Genomic DNA, 25,544 nt, shown 5'->3' with positions numbered 1-25,544 from the left:
TTGTGGAAAACATGTTTATTTGTCAACTCAAAACAAGTACTTTTGTTGAACCATCGCGACACAATCCACTCCAACTGAAGATCAGTTTGAGAAGGTCCAAGTGCAGTTTCAAGGTGTTTGAATGTCCTTTAGGTTAAGGTGTTGATGTATAGCGGTCGGACGTATAGGGGTCATGGTGCCATCATCCTCCACGCTGCTCACTTGAAACACTTGCCCTGGTTAAAGGGTTTTCCCACGTGTTTGAACTCTCCCTCCCAAGCAAAGTACTCCTTGACCATGGTCTTGGTTTCGTCGCTGTCGGGGTCCAGTTTGCGCCAGGCGTACGACTCGTAATCAATCTGCCAGTCATCAGACAACTACACAGGAGGAAGAGATAAGTGGTCAACTAAACGCAAGCACACAATCATTGAATTAACGATATCCCCAATATTGGGAGAGAAGTAACTTGTTGGGTTTATCAATGCTTGGTGAGACTATAACAAGATCAACCAAGTCACTCGTATGTATGTATATATGTACACACAAAATGTGCACACAGAGATATGCACACAGAGATCTCCAAGAGCACATTTTCAATTCAACCCCTAGGACCAGTTTCCCAGACACATTAAGTTTAGTCCAGAACTAAAATAATTTTGTTGTTGTTGTCCTGGACTACACTTAATCTATGTCTGGGAAACCAGTCCCCCAGTGTCTCTCCAAAAGTGCTCAGTTTAGTCAACTTTATTATCCCCAGGGCGAATAACAGACCAGAATGGCCTAGTAAAAATGTCCTTCCACCCCGAAGGGGAATCAGAAACTCACAGTGAAAGCCAAGTCCTGTCCCCTAAAGATCCAGATACCAGAAATGCTACTGTCGTTGTTCCCTCCGAACAGGATCACGCTGGCAAAGCCGTTCTTGCGGAGTTTGTCGAGTCGCTGGAACATCCCTGAAAGATGAAGCCGCTCTCAGAACATGGCCATTTTTACACCCTCAAGACTCCCAACATTGTTTTTTTTGGTGACAATGATCGATACACGTGGAATCCTGGACTCTAAATACATGGCCGTCACGCTGCGTGTTAATTGAGATGGACTTGAAATTTACTGTCGAGTCGGCGTCTACATAACTGTAGCTTAACAGTATGAAGTACACGTGTCACTACTTTCTAAATGATTCATTTGGGAGTCTGGTGCGTGTGAAGCCTAAGGACGGCTGTGTGGCTCTGTGGGTGTAGAGCCTATGGACGGCTGTGTGGCTCTGTGGGTGTAGAGCCTATGGACGGCTGTGTGTCTCTGTGTGAGTAGAGCCTATGGACGGCTGTGTGTCTCTGTGGGTGGCTGTGTGGATCTGTGGGTGTAGAGCCTATGGACGGCTGTGTGTGTGTGTGTGAGTAGAGCCTATGGACGGCTGTGTGTCTCTGTGGGTGTAGAGCCTATGGACGGCTGTGGTAGGTATCTCACCCATGATGAGGTTGCAGCTCATGAAGGTCATGGTAAGCTCCTCGGGGAATTTGTACTCGCCGTACCAGATGGAGTAGCCCTCCTTGTCAAAGTGTTCCCAGAAGTGGGGCACGGCTACAGTCAGCGTGTCCTCGTTAGAGTACTTCCTCTTGAACTCGTCCATGACAAACGCACTGCAGGAAGAGGAGAGAGAGAGAGAGCAGGAAGAGGAGAGGAGAGCGAGAGAGAAAGCAGGACATGAGGAGACTGAGTTATTAGGTGACTATGTAGAGTACAGAGGTTGATATATATACATACACACACACACACACACACACTTTGGACCGGTATAGTGAATGAGAGGTATGAGAAGAGAAGATTGAGTTATCAGACCACAATCCGACCACGTACACAATAAACTATTGACCAGTAGAGAAAAGAGAAGAGAAGATTGAGTTATGGAGCAGATCATGTAGGATACACAGGATGAAATACACTGAAAAAAAAAAAAGAAACGCAACAACTTCATAGATTTTACTGAGTTACAGCTCATAAGGTAATCAGTCAGTCAAAGTGAATAAATTAATTCACGAGGCCCTAATCTATGGATTTCACATGACTGGGAATACAGATATGCATCTGTTGGTCACAGAGAGATATTATATATATATATATATATATATATATATATATATATATATATATATAAAGTGGCGTGGATCAGAAAACCAGTCAGTATCTGGTGTGACCCCCATTTTCCTCATGCAGCACAACACATCTCCTTCACATGGAGTTGATCGGGCCGTTGATTGTGACCTGTGGAATGTTGTCCCACTCCTCTTCAAAAACTGTGCGAAGTTGTTGAATATTGGTGGAAACTGGATCACGCTGCCATACTCGCCGATCCAGAGCATCCCAAACATGCTCAACGGGTGACATGTCTGATGAGTATGCAGGCCATGGAAGAACTGGGACATTTTCAGCTTTCAGGAATTGTGTACAGATCCTTGAGACATGGGAGCTGTGCCGTATCATGCTGAAACATGAGGCGATGGAGGTGGATGAATGGTACGACAAGTGGCCTCAGGATATCATTACGGTATCTCTGCGCATTCAAATTGATGTCGATAAAAGGCGATTGTTTTCATTGTCCGTAGTTCATGCCTGCCCATACCATAACCCCGATCTGTTGACGACGTTGACATCAGAAAACCGCAAGCCCCCACACAACGCCAAACACGTGGTCGGTCGGTCTGTGGTTGTGAGACCGGTTGGACGTACAGCCAAACTCTTGTCGACAGCTCTGGTAGACATTCCCCGCCGCCAGCATACCAATTTCCAGCTCTCTCAAAACTCAATCTCTGCCTTTTGGGATACTTCCCAAATGATACTGGGTTCCTTACAACTTCTGACTAGTGCCCTAGGGAGCCATTTGGGACAGCTTGAGTCTCTACACATACGGCTAAATAGTCAGACAGAATCTTAAGCTCACCCTTCTCTCCTCTGAAAAATTATACACTGAAGAAAAATATTAACAAAACACAACATGTAAATGTTTTGGTCTCATGTTTCACGAGCAGAGAAATAAAATATCACAGGAATGTTCCATACCACACAAAAAAAGCATCTCTAAAATGTTGTGCACAAATTTTTTTCATCCCTGTTAGTGAGCATTTCTCCTTTGCCAAGATAATCCATCCACCTGACAGGTGTGGCATATCAAGAAGCTGATTAAACGGCACGATCATTACACAGGTGCACCTTGTGCTGGGGACAATAAAAGGCACCCAATTTTTTTTTGTGGCAGTTTTGTCACACAACACAACGCCACAGATGTCTCAAGTTGAGCGTGAGCGTGCAATTGGCATGCTGACTGCAGGAATGTCCACCAGAGCTGTTGCCAGATAATTGGATGTTTAACCTGTGACGTGGCTGATTATCTTGGCAAAGGAGAGAAATAATATGTTTGTGCATCTGGAACATTTCTGTTGCTCTTTTATTTCAGCTCATGAAACCAAAACATTCACACGTTACGTTTAGATTTTTGTTCAGAGTGTACAGTGCATTCGAGAAAGTATTCAGACCCCTTGAATTTTCACATTTCGTTACAGCCTTATCCTAAAATTGATTACCTCAAATGTTTCCTCAATCTACACACAATTCCCCATAACGACGAAGCAAAAACAGGTTTTTAAATTGTTTCGCAAATATAAAACAGAAATACCTTACATTTTTAAAAAAGTATTCAGACCCTTTGCTAAGAGACTAGAAATTGAGCTCAGGTGGACCCTGTTTCTAATGATCATCCTTGAGAAGTTTCTACAACTTGATTGGAGTCCGCCTGTGGTACATTCAACTGTTCGGACATGATTTGGAAAGGCACACACCTGTCTATATAAAGGTCCCGCAGTTGACAGCGCATGTCAGAGCAAAAAAACAAGCCATAAGGTCGAAGGAATTGGCCGTAGAGCTCTGAGACAGGATTGTGTCGAGGCACAGATCTGGGGAAGGGTAGCCAAAACATTTCTGCAGCATTGAAGGTCCCCAAGAACACAGTGGCCTTCATCATTCTTAAATGGAAGAAGTTTGGAACCACCAAGGCTCTTCCTAGAGCTGGCCACCCGGCCAAACTGAGCAATAGGAGAAGGGCCTTGGTCAGGGACCCGATGGTCACACTGACAGAGCTCCAGAGGTCCTCTGTGGAGATGGGAGAACCTTCCAGAAGGACAACCATTTCTGTGGCACTCCACAAATCAGGTCTTTATGGTAGAGTGGCTAGACGGAAGCCGCTCCTCAGTAGAAGGCAAATGATAGGTCGATTGGAGTTTGCCAAAAGGCACCCAAAGGACTGCCTGGTCTGAAGAAACCTAGACTGAAGTCTTTGGCCTGAACGTCAAGTGTCACATCAGGAAGACATCTGGCACCATCCCTACGGTGAAGCATGGCAGCATCATGCGGTGGGGATGTTTTTCAGCGGCAGGGCCTGGGAGACTAGTCAGGATCGAGGTAAAGATGAATGGAGCAAAGTACAGAGATCCTTGATGAAAACCTGCTCTATAGCACTCAGACTGGGGGCGAAGGTTTACCATCCCTACGCACACAGCCAAGACAACACAGGAGTGGCTTTGGGACAAGTCTCTGAATGTCCTTAAGTGACCCAGCCAGAGCCAGGAATTATACCCAATCGAACGTCTCTGGAGAGACCTGAAAATAGCACTTGAGAAGATCTGTAGAGACGAATGGGAGAAACTTCCCAAATACAGGTGTGCCAAGCTTGGAGCATCATACCCAAGAAGACTGGAGGTTGGTATCGCTGCCAAAGGTGCTATAACAAAGTACTGAGTAAAGGGTCTGAATACTTATGTAAACGTCATTTCAGTGCAAAGATGTCTGAAAATCTGTTTCCAGACATCTGAAACACACTCAAGAGTGTGTTATCGGTTGTTTAAATAAATTACACCAAGACCATGTCAAGCTCATCTTCCAAACAAATGAAAATCACAATATTTAGACAAGTTAGCTTGCTAACGCATTGATCCAGATTGTCAGTATAACCCTCAGGTCTGATGTAGGTGGAGATATGACGTACCTCTTTGGCAGATGAGCGAAGGGGTCCTTTGTTTTGGGTTCTGAAGCCAGAGCTGCTTCACACTCGTCCATTTCCTCCTCGGCAGGGGCAGCTTCCTTCTTCTTCTTCTCCTGAGGTTTGCCTCCCTCCTTTCCAGCTTTCTCTTTCTTGGGGGGGGCGTCTTTCTTGGAAGGGCCGTCTTTCTTGGGCTGCATGTCAGAGAACTTCTTGGCTGGAGAATAAAGACATTCGATAACCAATCCAGTGTAGTGTACTACACTCAGTGTATCCTTGCGTTTGCATCTTTTAACATCAAAACAAAATGCTATTACCATTTGTTACGGATACCATTATCCTGTGTGTGTGTGTGTGTATCCTGTGTGTGTGTGTTTCTTTTCTCTCCTTCTCCCCTCACAGGTGAAAATCATCACTCCCCAATCAGTCAACAATCAACCCATCAATCAGAAGAGACACCTCCTCCTGTTTCCTACCCTATCACAGTTCCTTCCCCATGGTTTAAAAACCCCATCATTTGTTTGTTCAAGAGCTCAATCTTTGTAATGCCATGTTGGTAGATAGCTGTTCTTTGTAGATTTCAGGAGAGCACAATATCTTTGTAATGCCATGTTGGTAGATCTCTGCTCTTGATAGATTTCAGTAGCTCAATCTTTGTAATGCCATGTTGGTAGATCTCTATTCTTTATAGATTTCAGTAGCTCAATCTTTGTAAATGCCATGTTTGTAGACCTCTGTTTTGCACGCGCTCTCTGTGTATTAATTAACCTCTCTTTTGTTTGAGCACCTCCATAGCACTTTGTCATCTCCTGTGAGTATTGTTTTTGCTTATGGTGTTTGCTGGTGGGAAAAGGGGAAACGAAGACAAGTCGCCCATGGGCATACACTACCCGTAGGTAAACTTTTAAAAACACTAGTTAGAACTGGGTGGACCACCCACTGTATTTTTGGTTAGTTAGTTAGCTGTTGTTGAAATAGGCTAGTCTAGCTTAGGGGTGTTTTTGCATATTTGTTTCTTTCCTTGGGTCCAGCTCAGCCCCTTTTCCTGCTCCCCCCATTACCGTGTGTTTATAAATAAACCCTGAGTTTGACGGTATTATTTCGGTTGTCGTGGTTATTTCGTTCACTTTTACTTTGTCACTATTATAATTTACATGAGTTATGTTACGGGTCTCACTACCATCCCCCCTAGACTGTTGGGCCAAAAGGGATTCGTAACATAAGTGGGGGCTCATCCGGGATTTGTCTTTACTGACACCCATGCCGCTCATGTAGATTGTTGTAGTGGTATAGTTCAGTGTTGAGCGTCATAGCTGAAGTAGCATTAGTGTTTGCTATTTTCGTTGGCTCTTGTGAAGTAGTGTAAGATGGCTACTTTTGATTTGAAGTCCTTTTTGGATAATCCTTCGTGGGAGGTTTTTGATAAATGTCGTAGAGTTGATTTAATGACCTTGGCTGACCATTACTCAATATCGATTCCGCAGAGTGTAGTTAAGGCGGAGGTTAAACAGCTAGTGTTAAATGTATTGTTGGAAGAGCAGGTGCTTGTGTTACCGCTGCCTGAGCATACTACCACTGTAGGGGATGTTACTGCTCCTGTAAGCCCATTGGTGTCTGATAATGAGGGCGAGGCTAAAACACCAGCCACATTGTCCCATTTTGAACCACTCTCCCCACTGTCAAACGGTGATGCCAGGAGGGATGTCCGTTTAGCACAGTTACAACTAGAGGTGGAAGAGAGAGCCCAAATTAGGCGAGAGACTCTCCAGTTGGAGATGTGTAAAATTGAGGCAGAAAGAGAACAGCGGCATTTAGATTTGGAGATGGGTAAAATTGAGGCAGAAAAAGAACGAGAACGAGAACAGAGGCAGATGACGTTTAAAATGCGCCAGATGGAACTGGAGGCAGAGACAGCGAGGCTAGCCTTCGTTCCTGCTGTCACTGTTAGTGAGTCGTCCTCACCAGCTGTGTCCTCAAACACGTTTGACATTAGTAGGCAGATTGCCTTAGTACCTTTGTTCAGAGAGTCGGAGGTTGACTCCTATTTTTGTGTATTTGAGCGTATAGCCGTAGCATTGAAGTGGCCTGAAGAGGTATGGTGCCTATTACTTCAGTGTAAATTAACTGGTAAAGCCCAAGAGGTTTTGTCAGCGCTACCTCTAGAGGACAGTTTGAATTATGAAGTGGTCAAAGCTACTGTTCTTCGTGCCTATGAGCTTGTGCCTGAGGCATACCGACAGAGATTTAGGTCTCATAGAAAGTCTTCTAGTAAGACTTATGTGGAATTTGCTAGAGATAAGGGAAATCTGTTTGATAAATGGCATGCTGCTAGTAAGGTAACTGATTTCAACTCTCTCCGGGAGTTAATCTTGTTGGAAGAGTTTAAAAATTGCTTACCCGAACGCATTGTAGTTTACCTAAACGAACAGAAAGTATCCTCCCTGGCAGAAGCGTCTGTGTTGGCAGACGAGTTTGTGTTGACGCACAAGAGTGTGTTTTCGGCTCAAACTGAGAGTAGAACCACTGAGTTTCCTACCTTTAGCCCTAGTCGACCAGCAGTAGTATATCAAGCACGGCAGAAGTATGAGCGTTCCTGTTTCTATTGTCATAAAGTGGGACATATGATTAATGATTGCTTCCTGCTTAAACGCAAACAAGGGATGCCTCTTCGTGCCAAGCCACCAACAGGTGTTGCTCTAATTCGTACGGTTGTGAGGTCTACAACAAAACAGGTGCCTCAGAGTAACTGTAGTTTGAAAGTCTCAGTCCCCGACCGTAGTTATGAACCATTCATTTCCGATGGGTTTGTGTCCCTAACGAATGACGAAGCGTCTCAGCGTCCGGTTAAAATCCTTAGAGATACTGGTGCGGCGCAGTCGTTTATATTGTCTGATGTGTTTCCCTTATCTGACGATACATACTGTGGTTCCAGTGTGTTAGTGCAGGGTATTGAAATGGGTTTTGTCCCAGTGCCGTTGCACTTTGTGAAAGTACACTCTGAGTTAATCAGTGGAATATTCAGAGTGGGGGTACGTCCTAAGTTGCCAGTGAAAGGTGTGACCTTTATAATGGGTAACGATATTGCCGGAGGAAAGGTAGTACCCGTATTGGAAGTATTGGATAAAAGTGACCACTCTCTCTCGAATGAGTTGGCACAGAGTTATCCACATGTGTTCCCCGCTTGTGCTGTCACTCGTGCTCAGGCACTACAAGAGGGTGACGTGATAGATTTGTCGAACACTGTTCTGTTCAAAGAGGATGATCAAGAGGATGGATTGTATGATACCTCTGAGAAGCTGATCACCTCTGACAAACAGCCCAGGGAAGAATTAAAGAACGTTGAACTTATTGCTGATGCAATACAGTTACCAGTCACTCGTGAGCAGCTGATTGCTAACCAAAAGGTTGACGACAAACTTGCTAAATGTTTTACTAGTGTTGTCTCATTGGAAGAGGTGAAGAAGAAGAATGTGGCTTACTTCATTGATGGTAATCTCCTCATGCGTAAATGGAAATCCCATGTTGACGCGGGTGGAGAATGGAATGCTGTTTACCAAATAGTGATTCCTACAGCCTTTCGACAAAATGTGTTATCCCTTGCTCATGATCACCAGTGGTCTGGTCATTTAGGAATTACAAAGACTTATGATCGGATCCTTCAACATTTCTTTTGGCCGGGTTTAAAACAAGATGTGGCTCAGTTCTGTCGGACATGCCACACATGTCAGATAACAGGAAAACCAAATCAGGTTATTCCTCCCGCTCCTCTTTGTCCCATACCTGTAATAGGTGAACCATTTGAGCATGTGGTGGTTGATTGTGTCGGACCGTTACCGAAGACAAAATTGGGTAACCAGTTTGTGTCTCGTGTGTGAAAATGTTTTCTGTATGTTTTGCAAGGTTGTTGCTTTGTTGTGAGTATTCATTGAAATACTGTAGTCGCAACCCCTAGGGTTGCTCTTTTAAGGGTGGGAGTGTTACGGATACCATTATCCTGTGTGTGTGTGTGTATCCTGTGTGTGTGTGTTTCTTTTCTCTCCTTCTCCCCTCACAGGTGAAAATCATCACTCCCCAATCAGTCAACAATCAACCCATCAATCAGAAGAGACACCTCCTCCTGTTTCCTACCCTATCACAGTTCCGTCCCCATGGTTTAAAAACCCCATCATTTGTTTGTTCAAGAGCTCAATCTTTGTAATGCCATGTTGGTAGATAGCTGTTCTTTGTAGATTTCAGGAGAGCACAATATCTTTGTAATGCCATGTTGGTAGATCGCTGTTCTTTATAGATTTCAGTAGCTCAATCTTTGTAAATGCCATGTTTGTAGACCTCTGTTTTGCACGCGCTCTCTGTGTATTAATTAACCTCTCTTTTGTTTGAGCACCTCCATAGCACTTTGTCATCTCCTGTGAGTATTGTTTTTGCTTATGGTGTTTGCTGGTGGGAAAAGGGGAAACGAAGACAAGTCGCCCATGGGCATACACTACCGTAGGTAAACTTTGTTAAAAACACTAGTTAGAACTGGGTGGACCACCCACTGTATTTTTGGTTAGTTAGTTAGCTGTTGTTGAAATAGGCTAATCTAGCTTAGGGGTGTTTTTGCATATTTGTTTCTTTCCTTGGGTCCAGCTCAGCCCCTTTTCCTGCTCCCCCCATTACCGTGTGTTTATAAATAAACCCTGAGTTTGACGGTATTATTTCGGTTGTCGTGGTTATTTCGTTCACTTTTACTTTGTCACTATTATAATTTACATGAGTTATGTTACGGGTCTCACTACCATCCCCCCTAGACTGTTGGGCCAAAAGGGATTCGTAACACCATTTGACAACATTAGCATACATCAGTGCTTTAAGTGGGGCGTACCGCCACCGCTCATAATATAGTAACTATTGTCCCAGGTCTTCTAGTCAGATTATTGTAGATTGGGTCTACTTTAACCTGTGCCAAAGTCCTGCGTTATTCTCCCAAGGATTAGATTTCACAACGAGGGGGATGCCTCTTGTCATGATAGTACGGTCTTGGGTGGGTGACAAATTATTTCATATAAACACCTTTCAATCTTCTCCATGAAAACAAACTACAAAATATTTGTAATTTAGAAAATCTATCAAAACGTGTAAAATGTGCAGAAAATACAACACTATGCTTCACAGAAAACATAATTTTTGGATCATGGAACTAGAACAATGCTTAGTGCTAAGGTTGGTCCTTACGATCAAACTGAGCCATCTTGTCGCAGAGCTTGACCTCTCCGAGCACGGTCTTGAATTGGGGCTGGTTGACGCAGGTCTGGAACCAGCGGGTCACGTTGGGGAAAGGTTGGCGGAAGGAAGGCTCAAGGACCTACAGGAGGAGAGGGTAATTTAAAACCACCGTGGCCAGCTCTACTACCCCAAACCAACCACCGTGGCCAGCTGTACTACCCAAACCAACCACCGTGGCCAGCTGTACTACTCTAAACCAACCACCGTGGCCAGCTCTACTACTCTAAACCAACCACCGTGGCCAGTTCTACTAGCCCAAACCAACCACTGTGGCCAGCTCTACTACCCCAAACCAACCACCGTGGCCAGCTCTACTACTCTAAACCAACCACCGTGGCCAGCTCTACTACCCCAAACCAACCACTGTGGCCAGCTCTACTACCCCAAACCAACCACCGTGGCCAGCTCTACTACTCTAAACCAACCACCGTGGCCAGCTCTACTAGCCCAAACCAACCACCGTGGCCAGCTCTACTACTCTAAACCAACCACCGTGGCCAGCTCTACTACTCTAAACCAACCACCGTGGCCAGCTCTACTACTCTAAACCAACCACCGTGGCCAGCTCTACTACTCTAAACCAACCACCGTGGCCAGCTCTACTAGCCCAAACCAACCACCGTGGCCAGCTCTACTACTCTAAACCAACCACCGTGGCCAGCTCTACTACTCTAAACCAACCACCGTGGCCAGCTCTACTACTCTAAACCAACTACCGTGGCCAGCTCTACTAGCCCAAACCAACCACCGTGGCCAGCTCTACTACTCTAAACCAACCACCGTGGCCAGTTCTACTACCCCAAACCAACCACCGTGGCCAACTCTACTAGCCCAAACCAACCACCGTGGCCAGCTCTACTACCCCAAACCAACCACCGTGGCCAGCTCTACTAGCCCAAACCTAGCCCAAATGGAACACTAGTGTGTTTTAGTCCATCACTATGGTTACTGTCTCTGGTAAACCATCCTAAATGGAACACTAGTGTGTTGTAGTCCATCACTATGGTTACTGTCTTTGGTAAACCATCCTAAATGGAACACTAGTGTGTTGTAGTCCATCACTATGGTTACTGTCTTTGGTAAACCATCCTAAATGGAACACTAGTGTGTTTTAGTCCATCACTATGGTTACGGTCTCATAAATCATCCCTGTGTTTTAGTCCATCACTATGGTTACGGTCTTGTAAATCAAATCATCCCTGTGTTTTAGTCCCAAAGTGCACTTAATAGGGAGCCAATTTGAGACACATCCTGTTTGTTAATAAACACACGAGGTTCCCTGATTCAACAAACCACTGATCAGTTAACTGAAGCAAAGTGTGTGCAGTCCAACAGGTACTTTGAGGAACGCATAGGGAAACACCCACCTAGACTAAAGTCAGAGACACGAAGCCCCTAGGGTATTCGCTGTCATAACAGTCAAAGAGAAAAATCAAACCTGCTTATAGAGCCAGATCATGCTACAGGCCACGCTGATATCAGCCAGGCTGACTCGCTCTCCAACCAGGAAGGTCCTGGTGTTGAGGTGATGGTTGAGGACAGACAGAACCTTCTTCACCTCCTCCTTGGCCTGCTCTGTTGCCTGGAGGGAGGGAGGGAGAGGGTTGATGCAATGCATTACAATTACCAATGGATAGATTACATTGTACAAGACTAGAGGCTACATACAGGGCAAGAGACATGGCATCCAAATTGATCCGAGTAGCAGTTAACTAGAACTGATGGAGGTAGCTCCTAAGACACTTCATTAAGAACTACAGCCACCAAACCGCATTTCAATGAGTTGTTTTACTGCAGCGGGAAATGGATGGTCACGCTGCACATCTCTCAGGTGATCACTAGAGCATGTGAATTAACATTCTCTAGGTGTTGTGAGAGATTATCAACAGCAATACTGACACAATAGGTCCTACAGTAATAACAGATATGTATTAATGTCCCACAGGACTAATGACAGATATGTATTAATGTCCTACAGTAATAACCCACAGGACTAATGACAGATATGTATTAATGTCCTACAGTAATAACCCACAGGACTAATGACAGATATGTATTAATGTCCTACAGTAATAACCCACAGGACTAATGACAGATATGTATTAATGTCCTACAGTAATAACCCACAGGACTAATGACAGATATGTATTAATGTCCTACAGTAATAACCCACAGGACTAATGACAGATATGTATTAATGTCCTACAGTAATAACCCACAGGACTAATGACAGATATGTATTAATGTCCTACAGTAATAACCCACAGGACTAATGACAGATATGTATTAATGTCCTACAGTAATAACCCACAGGACTAATGACAGATATGTATTAATGTCCTACAGTAATAACCCACAGGACTAATGACAGATATGTATTAATGTCCTACAGTAATAACCCACAGGACTAATGACAGATATGTATTAATGTCCTACAGTAATAACCCACAGGACTAATGACAGATATGTATTAATGTCCCACAGGACTAATGACATATGTATTAATGTCCTGCAACACATACATACATAGATAGAAATTATATGTTTTGGTGTAATAATAAAAATAATATTTTTGCTGGGAAAAATCTGAGTGGCTGGTATATTTTTTAATGTGGCTGGTGGAGAAAAGGGTAATTCCCACCCTGGTTGTAAGATATGATCATAAACAGCAGGGCTGGGCTCCTCGAAGGCCTGATTGGAGCCACACTTTTTACTCCACCCCTAGCAAACACAGCTGATTAATCACACTGCATTCTAAACTGAAGATCATGATCAGGTGATTGTTGGGAGTCAGGTGTGTTAGCTGGGGGCAAAACTGTGACACCAATCAGGCCCTGGAGGATTGGAATTGCCCACCCCTGATCTACAGCATAACTTAACTACAGTGGACCTGGAACAAACCCAGAAATAGCATCAGTGATAACCGTACATACCTGTTTGTTGAACTGCATGATTCCCAAAGTGGGGAAGACCCACGTAGAGGCTGGAGGGATGATTTCAGCATCAGCGAAGCTTACCCACTGAAGCACCTGGGACTGGGCCTGGGGACTGCTGCCACGCAGGGCCTCATTGCTCACTGGAGGAGAAGACAAGACAGACAGTCCACAAGATGAGAATGTGGGCACAGATCTTAACGAGGTAACGTCGTCCCAAACAGCTGCGAGAATTCAAACGCTTTGGTTGACTTTTCAGACCAATGACCTTTCTTAGAAAAGTCCAGTCATGACTTATATCTCAGATCAAAACCCCCAGATACAGTATGCTAGCAGTAGGGCTTTTCCACTGCAGTGGTACTCCTTATAAAACACCCTGGTGTTGTAGCAGAGAAATCCCACTGATAAGGATGGATCTAAACCCTCCTGTAGATTTAAACTCCAACCCTGTTCCTGGAGAGATACCCTCCTGTAGGTTTTAACTCCAGCCCTGTTCTTGGAGAGACCCTCCTGTAGATTTAAACTCCAACCCTGTTCCTGGAGAGCTACCATCCTGTAGGTTAACTCCACCCCTGATCCTGGAGAGACCCCTACTCCACCACTACCACTTCTCTACAACACACTGTGTGCCCTCGGGCCCCTACCACTTATCTACAACACACTGGGTGCCCTCGGGCCCCTACTCCACCACTACCACACATCTACAGTACTAAATCCATGTGTGTGTGTGTGTGTGTGCGTCTGTTTGTGTTGCTTCACAGTCCCTGCTGTTCTATAAGGTGTATTTTAATCTATTTTTTAAATGTAATTTTACTGCTTTCATCAGTTACTTGATGTGTAGTAGAGTTCCATGTAGTCATGGCTCTATGTAGGACTGTGGAATAGAGTTCCATGTAGTCATGGCTCTCTGTAGGACTGTGGAATAGAGTTCCATGTAGTCATGGCTCTATGTAGTACTGTGGAATAGAGTTCCATGTAGTCATGGCTCTATGTAGTACTGTGGAATAGAGTTCCATGTAGTCATGGCTCTATGTAGTACTGTGGAATAGAGTTCCATGTAGTCATGGCTCTCTGTAGGACTGTGGAATAGAGTTCCATGTAGTCATGGCTCTCTGTAGGACTGTGGAATAGAGTTCCATGTAGTCATGTCTCTATGTAGTACTGTGGAATAGAGTTCCATGTAGTCATGGCTCTATGTAGTACTGTGGAATAGAGTTCCATGTAGTCATGGCTCTATGTAGGACTGTGGAATAGAGTTCCATGTAGTCATGGCTCTCTGTAGTACTGTGGAATAGAGTTCCATGTAGTCATGGCTCTATGTAGGACTGTGGAATAGAGTTCCATGTAGTCATGGCTCTCTGTAGGACTGTGGAATAGAGTTCCATGTAGTCATGGCTCTCTGTAGTACTGTGGAATAGAGTTCCATGTAGTCATGGCTCTCTGTAGGACTGTGGAATAGAGTTCCATGTAGTCATGTCTCTATGTAGTACTGTGGAATAGAGTTCCATGTAGTCATGGCTCTATGTAGGACTGTGGAATAGAGTTCCATGTAGTCATGTCTCTATGTAGTACTGTGGAATAGAGTTCCATGTAGTCATGGCTCTATGTAGTACTGTGGAATAGAGTACCATGTAGTCATGGCTCTATGTAGTACTGTGGAATAGAGTTCCATGTAGTCATGGCTCTATGTAGTACTGTGGAATCGAGTTCCATGTAGTCATGGCTCTATGTAGTACTGTGGAATAGAGTTCCATGTAGTCATGGCTCTATGTAGTACTGTGGAATAGAGTTCCATGTAGTCATGGCTCTATGTAGTACTATGTGCCTCTCATAGTCTGCTCTAAACTTGGGGACTGTGAAGACACCTCTTGTAGGCATGTCTTGTGGGGTATGCATATGGGGTGTCCGAGCTGTGAGCCAGTAGTTTAGACAGACAGCTCTGTGCATTCAACATGTCAATACCTCTCATAATTACAAGCCATAACCTTGTTACGAAGGAAACACACCAGAGCCTCAAGCCATCTGTTCTCTAGCACACGGTTTTCCTAAACACAGGCATGGGGTTCCCCCCTGGGAGCACGTTTTGGTTTTTGCTCCAGCACTACACAGCTGATTCAAATAATCAAAGCTTGATGAGTTAGTGCTGGAATCAAAACCAAAAAATGTGGGAACCACAGGGGGGGGGGGGGGGGGGGTAACGCTAGCGGGAACCACAGGGGGGAGAGATATGGCAGCTGCACAGATCCAGAGATCTTTGACTTCAAAAACAAAGCAGAACCCCCCCCCCTGTGTCTCCTTATTAAAATCAGCCACTTAGATAACTAACAACAAACCAACTACACAGCTGGAGACTATAGCACATCTTAAGACAGTTATAAGATACAAAACATTTAGCAGTGAATGACTTCACCTCAGGTGCACCACACAGCACAAGACTCACTGATATGACGTACAACACTATAGACTCACCAGCTCTCGCTGTTCTGGGGGAACTACGGTTCATAACGACTAATATAACATGACAAGCAAAATGAATAACGAGATGTGTCGTTAATCTCCTTGCGTGTTGCACAAGTAGACTGCAGGTATTTACTCAGCGTCAACAAAATATTCAAATCTATCGAAAAACTAAAAATAAAATGATTTCAACTAATTTTGACGGTTTATGAAATCCATCCTGTGGGTAATTCCAATTATACCCCGGTACACAGCCCAACCCTACTCTCTAGGTGACACCACAGGGGAGAGAGAGGGCAGAGCCAGACACCACAGGGAGAGAGAGGGCAGAGCCAGACACCACAGGGAGAGAGAGGGCAGAGCCAGACACCACAGGGGAGAGAGAGGGCAGAGCCAGACACCACAGGGGAGAGAGAGGGCAGAGCCAGACACCACAGGGGAGAGAGAGGGCAGAGCCAGACACCACATGGGAGAGAGAGGGCAGAGCCAGACACCACAGGGGAGAGAGAGGGCAGAGCCAGACACCACAGGGGAGAGAGAGGGCAGAGCCAGACACCACAGGGAGAGAGAGGGCAGAGCCAGACACCACAGGGAGAGAGAGGGCAGAGCCAGACGCCACAGGGAGAGAGAGGGCGGAGCCAGACGCCACAGGGAGAGAGAGGGCGGAGCCAGACGCCACAGGGAGAGAGAGGGCGGAGCAAGACGCCACAGGGAGAGAGAGGGCAGAGCCAGACACCACAGGGAGAGAGAGGGCAGAGCCAGACACCACAGGGAGAGAGAGGGCAGAGCCAGACACCACAGGGAGAGAGAGGGCAGAGCCAGACACCACAGGGAGAGAGAGGGCAGAGCCAGACACCACAGGGAGAGAGAGGGCAGAGCCAGACACCACAGGGAGAGAGAGGGCAGAGCCAGACACCACAGGGAGAGAGAGGGCAGAGCCAGACACCACAGGGGGAGAGAGGGCAGAGCCAGACACCACAGGGGGAGAGAGGGCAGAGCCAGACACCACAGGGGAGAGAGAGGGCAGAGCCAGACACCACAGGGAGAGAGAGGGCAGAGCCAGACACCACAGGGAGAGAGAGGGCAGAGCCAGACACCACAGGGAGAGAGAGGGCAGAGCCAGACACCACAGGGAGAGAGAGGGCAGAGCCAGACACCACAGGGAGAGAGAGGACAGAGCCAGACACCACAGGGAGAGAGGACAGCCACTAAAGGCTCAGCCTCACTGACAATGGTCTGTATAACAACTACAGACTTCAGATTTAATAAATCTCATTTTCATCATAGCAGATCTAACTATGTATATTAGATATTGATAAATACAGCCTCTGGAGAGATACTGGCTAAACAGGCTTGGGCTGAGTCTCAATTCTCCAACCTTGTTTAATCCACTTGATAAAATATGCAAGTGTACACGAGAAGAACGGGGCTGTAGCCCTAAACACCCAATGCAACCAACCAAGTTCATGATTGTCAGCTGATTAGTAGAATCAGGCGTTCAATTAGGACAGCTGGAAACCAAACCCTGTATGAGGGCTGCTCTGGAGGAGGGTAGCTGGCCACCCTCTTGTCTTAAAAGGATCAAAACAATTCACAGGGATGGAAACTGCTGAGGGCCAAAAACGGTTACACTTTTTTGTTGCACTGAAACATGCAAAAGACAAAATCCCTGCTAGGGTGAAATGAAGGTTACCTAATTAAACAAAGAATATTATCTACATGATTAGTCTCGGTGTGTAAAATTAAAAATGGTTCATGTGAATCTGACTCGCAGCTAAAGAATGTAACGAAAGCAATCCAATGTTATTTGTTGCCTAGACTTTACTGCAAAATGACACTCAAGTCTTGAGAAATAAACAAAAACACTGATATTGCAGCCTTTATAATAGTACGCTGGTTACCATGACAGCCTTTATAATAGTACACTGGTTACCATGACAGCCTTTATAATAGTACACTGGTTACCACGACAGCCTTTATAATAGTACACTGGTTACCATGACAGCCTTTATAATAGTACACTGGTTACCATGACAGCCTTTATAATAGTACTCTGGTTACCACGACAGCCTTTATAATAGTACGCTGGTTACCATGACAGCCTTTATAATAGTACGCTGGTTACCACGACAGCCTTTATAATAGTACGCCGGTTACCACGACAGCCTTTATAATAGTACACTGGTTACCATGACAGCCTTTATAATAGTACACTGGTTACCACGACAGCCTTTATAATAGTACGCTGGTTACCATGACAGCCTTTATAATAGTACTCTGGTTACCACGACAGCCTTTATAATAGTACGCTGGTTACCATGACAGCCTTTATAATAGTACGCTGGTTACCACGACAGCCTTTATAATAGTACGCTGGTTACCATGACAGCCTTTATAATAGTACGCTGGTTACCACGACAGCCTTTATAATAGTACGCTGGTTACCACGACAGCCTTTATAATAGTACGCTGGTTACCATGACAGCCTTTATAATAGTACGCTGGTTACCACGACAGCCTTTATAATAGTACGCTGGTTACCACGACAGCCTTTATAATAGTACGCTGGTTACCATGACAGCCTTTATAATAGTACGCTGGTTACCACGACAGCCTTTATAATAGTACACTGGTTACCACGACAGCCTTTATAATAGTACGCTGGTTACCATGACAGCCTTTATAATAGTACGCTGGTTACCACGACAGCCTTTATAATAGTACACTGGTTACCACGACAGCCTTTATAATAGTACGCTGGTTACCATGACAGCCTTTATAATAGTACGCTGGTTACCACGACAGCCTTTATAATAGTACGCTGGTTACCACGACAGCCTTTATAATAGTACACTGGTTACCATGACAGCCTTTATAATAGTACGCTGGTTACCATGACAGCCTTTATAATAGTACGCTGGTTACCACGACAGCCTTTATAATAGTACACTGGTTACCATGACAGCCTTTATAATAGTACGCTGGTTACCACGACAGCCTTTATAATAGTACGCTGGTTACCACGACAGCCTTTATAATAGTACGCTGGTTACCACGACAGCCTTTATAATAGTACGCTGGTTACCACGACAGCCTTTATAATAGTACGCTGGTTACCACGACAGCCTTTATAATAGTACGCTGGTTACCACGACAGCCTTTATAATAGTACACTGGTTACCATGACAGCCTTTATAATAGTACGCTGGTTACCATGACAGCCTTTATAATAGTACGCCGGTTACCACGACAGCCTTTATAATAGTACGCTGGTTACCACGACAGCCTTTATAATAGTACGCTGGTTACCACGACAGCCTTTATAATAGTACGCTGGTTACCACGACAGCCTTTATAATAGTACACTGGTTACCACGACAGCCTTTATAATAGTACGCTGGTTACCACGACAGCCTTTATAATAGTACGCTGGTTACCATGACAGCCTTTATAATAGTACGCTGGTTACCACGACAGCCTTTATAATAGTACACTGGTTACCACGACAGCCTTTATAATAGTACGCTGGTTACCACGACAGCCTTTATAATAGTACGCTGGTTACCACGACAGCCTTTATAATAGTACGCTGGTTACCACGACAGCCTTTATAATAGTACACTGGTTACCACGACAGCCTTTATAATAGTACGCTGGTTACCACGACAGCCTTTATAATAGTACGCTGGTTACCATGACAGCCTTTATAATAGTACGCTGGTTACCACGACAGCCTTTATAATAGTACGCTGGTTACCATGACAGCCTTTATAATAGTACGCTGGTTACCACGACAGCCTTTATAATAGTACACTGGTTACCACGACAGCCTTTATAATAGTACGCTGGTTACCACGACAGCCTTTATAATAGTACACTGGTTACCACGACAGCCTTTATAATAGTACGCTGGTTACCACGACAGCCTTTATAATAGTACGCTGGTTACCATGACAGCCTTTATAATAGTACACTGGTTACCACGACAGCCTTTATAATAGTACACTGGTTACCATGACAGCCTTTATAATAGTACGCTGGTTACCATGACAGCCTTTATAATAGTACGCTGGTTACCATGACAGCCTTTATAATAGTACACTGGTTACCACGACAGCCTTTATAATAGTACGCTGGTTACCATGACAGCCTTTATAATAGTACGCCGGTTACCACGACAGCCTTTATAATAGTACACTGGTTACCACGACAGCCTTTATAATAGTACGCTGGTTACCACGACAGCCTTTATAATAGTACACTGGTTACCACGACAGCCTTTATAATAGTACGCTGGTTACCATGACAGCCTTTATAATAGTACGCCGGTTACCACGACAGCCTTTATAATAGTACGCTGGTTACCACGACAGCCTTTATAATAGTACGCTGGTTACCACGACAGCCTTTATAATAGTACGCTGGTTACCATGACAGCCTTTATAATAGTACGCCGGTTACCACGACAGCCTTTATAATAGTACGCTGGTTACCACGACAGCCTTTATAATAGTACGCCGGTTACCACGACAGCCTTTATAATAGTACGCTGGTTACCATGACAGCCTTTATAATAGTACGCTGGTTACCACGACAGCCTTTATAACAGTACGCTGGTTACCACGACAGCCTTTATAATAGTACACTGGTTACCATGACAGCCTTTATAATAGTACACTGGTTACCACGACAGCCTTTATAATAGTACGCTGGTTACCACGACAGCCTTAATAATAGTACGCTGGTTACCATGACAGCCTTTATAATAGTACGCTGGTTACCACGACAGCCTTTATAATAGTACGCCGGTTACCACGACAGCCTTTATAATAGTACGCTGGTTACCATGACAGCCTTTATAATAGAACGCTGGTTACCATGACAGCCTTTATAATAGTATGTTTGTGACCACACACACATGTAAATATTGCACTTGGGGAAAAAACATCTTAAAGTAGAAATAGAATGAAACAAAACGGGGATTCTATTTTTGTTCTATTATAGTGGCCACGATAGTAGACGTCGATCAAGTGCACAAGGCTTCATGTGTGGAAAAATAACATTCACTGAGTAACACATGTAAAAATCCTCCTCACTCTCAGGTGTTACTGTCAAGTTCAACACAACTAAAACCAGATCTTTGGGCTACACTACAGGTTATTACAGTGTACACTTTCTGCCTGTGGACATCTGTTCTACAATGTGCCATCTGATATATGTTTTATTTTACATTTATTTAACTAGGCAAATCAGTTAAGTACAAATTCTAATTTACAATGACGGCCTAGGAACAGTGGGTTAACTGCCTGTTCAGGGGCAGAACAACAGATTTCTACCTCACCAGCTCGGGGATTCGATCTAGCAACCTTTCAGTTACAGGCCCAACGCTCTAACCACGAGACTACCTGCCGCCCCATGAATGAGACCGTTTGTTGGCATAATTGATCTCTTTCAGGCAGAGTAACACCTGGCATAACTCTTTATTGAGAAAGAGGGAAAGTGTGTGGTGTTTCTTTCACCTCTATAGCGGCTTCCAGTTTAAACCAGGCCCAGCTCCAGCTACACTTCATCCCTGAATCCACCTGTTTAACAAGCAACTCATTTTCACCTAATTCTCTCATTCTGAAAATTAACCACATACTTTAGAGGGAAATCATCAGTTCACAGATAGTAGTTAGTTCGTTAACATTTCACACCGATTTCCAGGGTCCAGATAGTAACTAACGCGTTATAACTTGATGAACGGCAAGGAGTCGTATACCAGTTAATACTATATTGAATTGGTTAGGTTACGAACGTTAGCTCATCTGATGTTGTAACGTTAGCTGTCTGATTTTATGAGCCCGCTAATTTTCACACCATAAACTATATTATTTGATAAGTTGGCTAATGTTGCTCAACATTTCTCTGGCTAGCTAACGGAGAATTCGATCCCGCTAGCAAGATACTTCACAGTGCTACCAATACTTGTTCCACCACACTGTCTCCCTCACCTCAAACTTTCCAAATGCCAGGTGTTTTTTTCGGTTGCAGGTCATGAAGTACTGCTTCATCACCTTCTCACCCCCCGTCTCCGTGGTCAGGCTTCTGACCTACAGTACCTCTTCGTTATGGTTCAGGGGACGCGCTGCTGTAAGTTAACTGACAAACTGTCTTTCAGAGCGCAGGCTGATGCTGTAAATAGTAAGTTGGTAGTCTCTTCTCTCTTCAGTCACGTGCTGCATTGTGTTATGTAAAACGATTAGCTGAGCCTTGGATACAGCCAGTATTGGTCCAAACGCTCATCACTCATTCACATACAGCCAGTAGTGATCCAACCCCCCCCTAAAGCCAGTAGTGATCCACCCCCCTCCACCCCCCCCCCCTAAAGCCAGTAGTGATCCAACCCCCCTTACAGCCAGTAGTGATCCACCCCCCCTCCCCTAAAGCCAGTAGTGATCTAACCTCGCCCCCCCCCCCCCCCCTTTAAGCAAGTAGTGATCCAACCCCTCCTTAAAGCCAGTAGTGATCCAACCCCTCCTTAAAGCCAGTAGTGATCCAACCCCTCCTTAAAGCCAGTAGTGATCCAACCCCTCCTTAAAGCCAGTAGTGATCCAACCCCTCCTTAAAGCCAGTAGTGATCCAACCCCCCCTTAAAGCCAGTAGTGATCTAACCTCGCCCCCCCCCTTTAAGCCAGTAGTGATCCAACCCCCCCCTAAAGCCAGCAGTGATCCACCCCCCCCCCTTACAGCCAGTAGTGATCCAAACCCCTCCTTAAAGCCAGTAGTGATCCAACCCCTCCTTAAAGCCAGTAGTGATCCAACCCCTCCTTAAAGCCAGTAGTGATCCAACCCCTCCTTAAAGCCAGTAGTGATCCAACCCCTCCTTAAAGCCAGTAGTGATCCAACCCCTCCTTAAAGCCAGTAGTGATCCAACCCCTCCTTAAAGCCAGTAGTGATCCAACCCCTCCTTAAAGCCAGTAGTGATCCAACCCCCCCTTAAAGCCAGTAGTGATCCACCCACAAAAAACGTTTCCCATTGGATCTACACAAATCACATAGGTCACCTATTTTGGATTCAAAACTGTACATTTAGCCAAAAGGTGACTAGTTTGCATCTCTGAATTCATCTTCAGACACTTTCAGTCCACATAAAATGCAGAAGGGCTTGAGTCCATAATGACACCATATTCCCTATATTGTGCACTACCCTATGGCCTCCGGTCAAAGATAGTGCACTATTGTATGTAGAGGATTGGGTGCCATTTGGGACGAACCCCTGAAAAAGATGGGATGTGAAACACAGACTTACGGTAGTGAGCAATGGCATTACTCTCGAAAAGACAGAAGCCGTCATCGCCCTGAAAAGCTGGAACCTGTTGAGGGGGACAGTAAAAACGAACAACAAAAATTCAGTCATTTATTTGGATTAGTTTGAGTCCATTTTCAACACCTGTACCTAGACGGGCGACAACAACCATTTTGTTTTCTTCATGGGAAAATCCAGCACTGATATGAAACCCAGCACTGATATGAAACCCAGCACTGATATGAAACCCAGCACTGATATGAAACCCATGTTCAATCTAGCTTGGGCACCAGCCTGTGCCATCGTGCCACACCTTGCCGTGTTTGGCATGACGAGAAGTAGATATGACAGCAGATCTGGGATCAGGCTACGTTAAAATAGTCTGTTTACGTCTGATGCTCAGGGTTAAAAAGCTCAATAAAACTTCATTATTATTTCAGGTGAAGAAATTCAAAAATCATCATTGCATCATACAAACTATTTTAGGAATGTAAGCCTACAACCACAGACAGTACAAAATATTATCGTCCCAAGTTCAAGGATGTGTACACAGTAAAGCAGTTAGCCTAGCGGTGGGCCAGTAACCGAAAAGTCGCAGGTTCAAATCTCTGAGGTGACTAGGTTAAAAATCTGTCGATGTGCCCTTGAGCAAGGCACTTAACTCCCAACTGCTCCTGTAAGTTGCTCTGGATAAGTGGGTCTGCTAAATGACTAAAATGGAAACCATATACCAAGTCGCACCCTATTACCTATATAGGGTCCTGGTAACGTAGTGCACTGTGTAGGGAATAGGGTACCCATTTAAGACGTATCTCATTACAAAACGGGATGCTGAAACTCACCTTGCCCAAGGGGAAGTTGTTGAGGAAGGCGGGGGTACGGTTCGTCTGTCCAAAGGTGAAGGCGGGGGCGCTGCTGGCCACCTTAAGAGAGACGAGACGATACTTAATTCATCCTAAAGGGAAAATTAGACTGTGTTTACTCAGGCAGCCCAATTCTGATTATTTATTTATTTTTTCTCTCCCAATTATGGACAAAATAGCTGATTGGTCAAATTACCAATTAGTGGGAAAAAGATCAGAATTGGGCTGCCTGTGTAAACAGAGTTAGTTTGTCATCCTTACAGCCGCAGTAAAAACAACTATATAAATACATAATTGAACAACAAATCACAGGACAATAAGAAAAAATACATATGATGAAGGCAGGTTTAAACGTGTAGTACCTTGAGGCGTGCACCGCTGTACTGGGCTGCAATCTGAGCCTTGAAGGCTCTCCAGTTTTCTGGATACGTGTACAGAGTCTGTGGAAGGGAGAAGAGGTTTTTTTTTTTTTTTTTAGAACCACAACTTTATTAAAAAATGGCGGAGGAAAAACCATGTACACAGCAGTGCTTCTAAATCCAGGTGGTGATGGTGGTGGTTCAGGTAGGAACTAGTAGAAGCTACACAACTATGGGTTTCTAACAGCAGGCTATGTAGGGCATCCAATCAAAAACACCTTTTAACCAATAGGTCAAATAATATAACAAAAGTAATTGAGTTTTTACCCTTGTAGGGTTAGAGTGACTTAAATCAACGGAGGCCAGAGAGAAATAAAGTGGTCAACAACAAAAATAAATCTGGAAAATAGCATAGCGTCAGCGAGGCTGGGCTAGAGTTAAATGGTGAGCCTGTCAGCCTTAACTCGTCATCTTTCTTCTCCAATCCCACAAACATAAAAGAGGTAAAATATACTAAACAAAATTATTAACAGACAATAAAAAAAACTGGCAACAGCTCTGGTGGATTCCTGTCGTCAGCATGCCAATTTTAAACTCTCAAAATTTGAGACATTTGTGGTGTGCATCAAAACAGCACATTTTAGAGTGGACATTATCTTGTCGGCAGCATAAGGTGCACCTATGTAATGATCATGCTGTTTAATCAGCTTCTCGATATGCCACATCTGTCAGGTAAATGGATTATCTTGACAAAGGAGAAATGCCCACTAACAGGAACGTAAACAAATGTGTGCACAAAATTTAAGAGAATTCCGCTTTTTTTGGGCGTACAGAAAATGTCTGGGAACGTTTATTTCAGCTCATGAAACATAGGACCAACACGTTACGTTTACATTACTGTTCAGTTAAACGTTAGTTAGCCAGCTGGTCACAAGTAAGCTACCAATAGACTCCGGATGGCAATATGTGGATGCTTTGATTAGAACATTAAAGTCCTAAATATGCCATGTATACATACGACTGCGATTATATAGAATTCATTATTCTTCACGGACTCTGAAGAAACCCAACGTGGCATAAGGCACGGAAAGAGGCGTCATTTAACCACAACCCAAGCTATTATGCTGCATCATCAAGACTGAAAAAGGGGTACAAATAAACACGGCAATAACGTTTAAAGGGCATAAATATTTCAGATGCACTAAAAGGTAGCGGATAAGTGGATGGATGGGGCTGATATTGTACAGATGGTTGTTTAAACGCAAGTATAAATTCTGTGACAAGGCATCTCTCCAGTTCACTCACCCCTGCCGCCATCTTTAGGACGAGAGAAAGAACGTGGACGCGCACCAGTGACGTATTTACTGCCAGTTC

The 25,544-nt window shown here is 44.5% G+C and overlaps 1 protein-coding gene and 1 non-coding gene across 2 annotated transcripts; both read right to left on the bottom strand.

Moving 5' to 3' along the window:
* LOC139390619 (eukaryotic translation elongation factor 1 gamma) lies at positions 1–25,544 on the bottom strand. The gene is made up of 11 exons (XM_071137866.1): positions 25,476–25,544; positions 24,174–24,251; positions 23,791–23,871; positions 22,952–23,015; positions 13,204–13,346; positions 11,709–11,852; positions 10,220–10,349; positions 5,012–5,222; positions 1,444–1,616; positions 805–929; positions 1–356 (listed from the first exon to the last, which is right to left on the bottom strand). The coding sequence occupies exons 1-11, from the start codon at positions 25,485–25,487 to the stop codon at positions 198–200; spliced, it is 1,320 nt and encodes a 439-aa protein (XP_070993967.1). The 5' UTR covers positions 25,488–25,544; the 3' UTR covers positions 1–197.
* Positions 23,343–23,417, bottom strand: LOC139391258 (small nucleolar RNA SNORD36). Its single transcript, XR_011629574.1, has one exon. It is a non-coding gene; the product is annotated as a small nucleolar RNA SNORD36 (small nucleolar RNA).

This window comes from Oncorhynchus clarkii, chromosome 31 (assembly GCF_045791955.1).
Source record: "Oncorhynchus clarkii lewisi isolate Uvic-CL-2024 chromosome 31, UVic_Ocla_1.0, whole genome shotgun sequence".
Classification (NCBI taxonomy): domain Eukaryota; kingdom Metazoa; phylum Chordata; class Actinopteri; order Salmoniformes; family Salmonidae; genus Oncorhynchus; species Oncorhynchus clarkii.
The sequence above is the reverse complement of the archived record's forward strand: the minus strand, read 5'-3'. Positions and strand labels throughout refer to the sequence as shown.

Excerpts from the sequence above, each read along its gene's own strand:
- LOC139390619 (XM_071137866.1), bottom strand. Across the intron at positions 11,853-13,203 it reads TCATGCAGTTCAACAAACAG|GCAACAGAGCAGGCCAAGGA; the intron begins GTATGTACGGTT and ends CCCTCCCTCCAG. Across the intron at positions 5,223-10,219 it reads CAAGATGGCTCAGTTTGATC|CCAAGAAGTTCTCTGACATG; the intron begins GTAAGGACCAAC and ends TTTATTCTCCAG.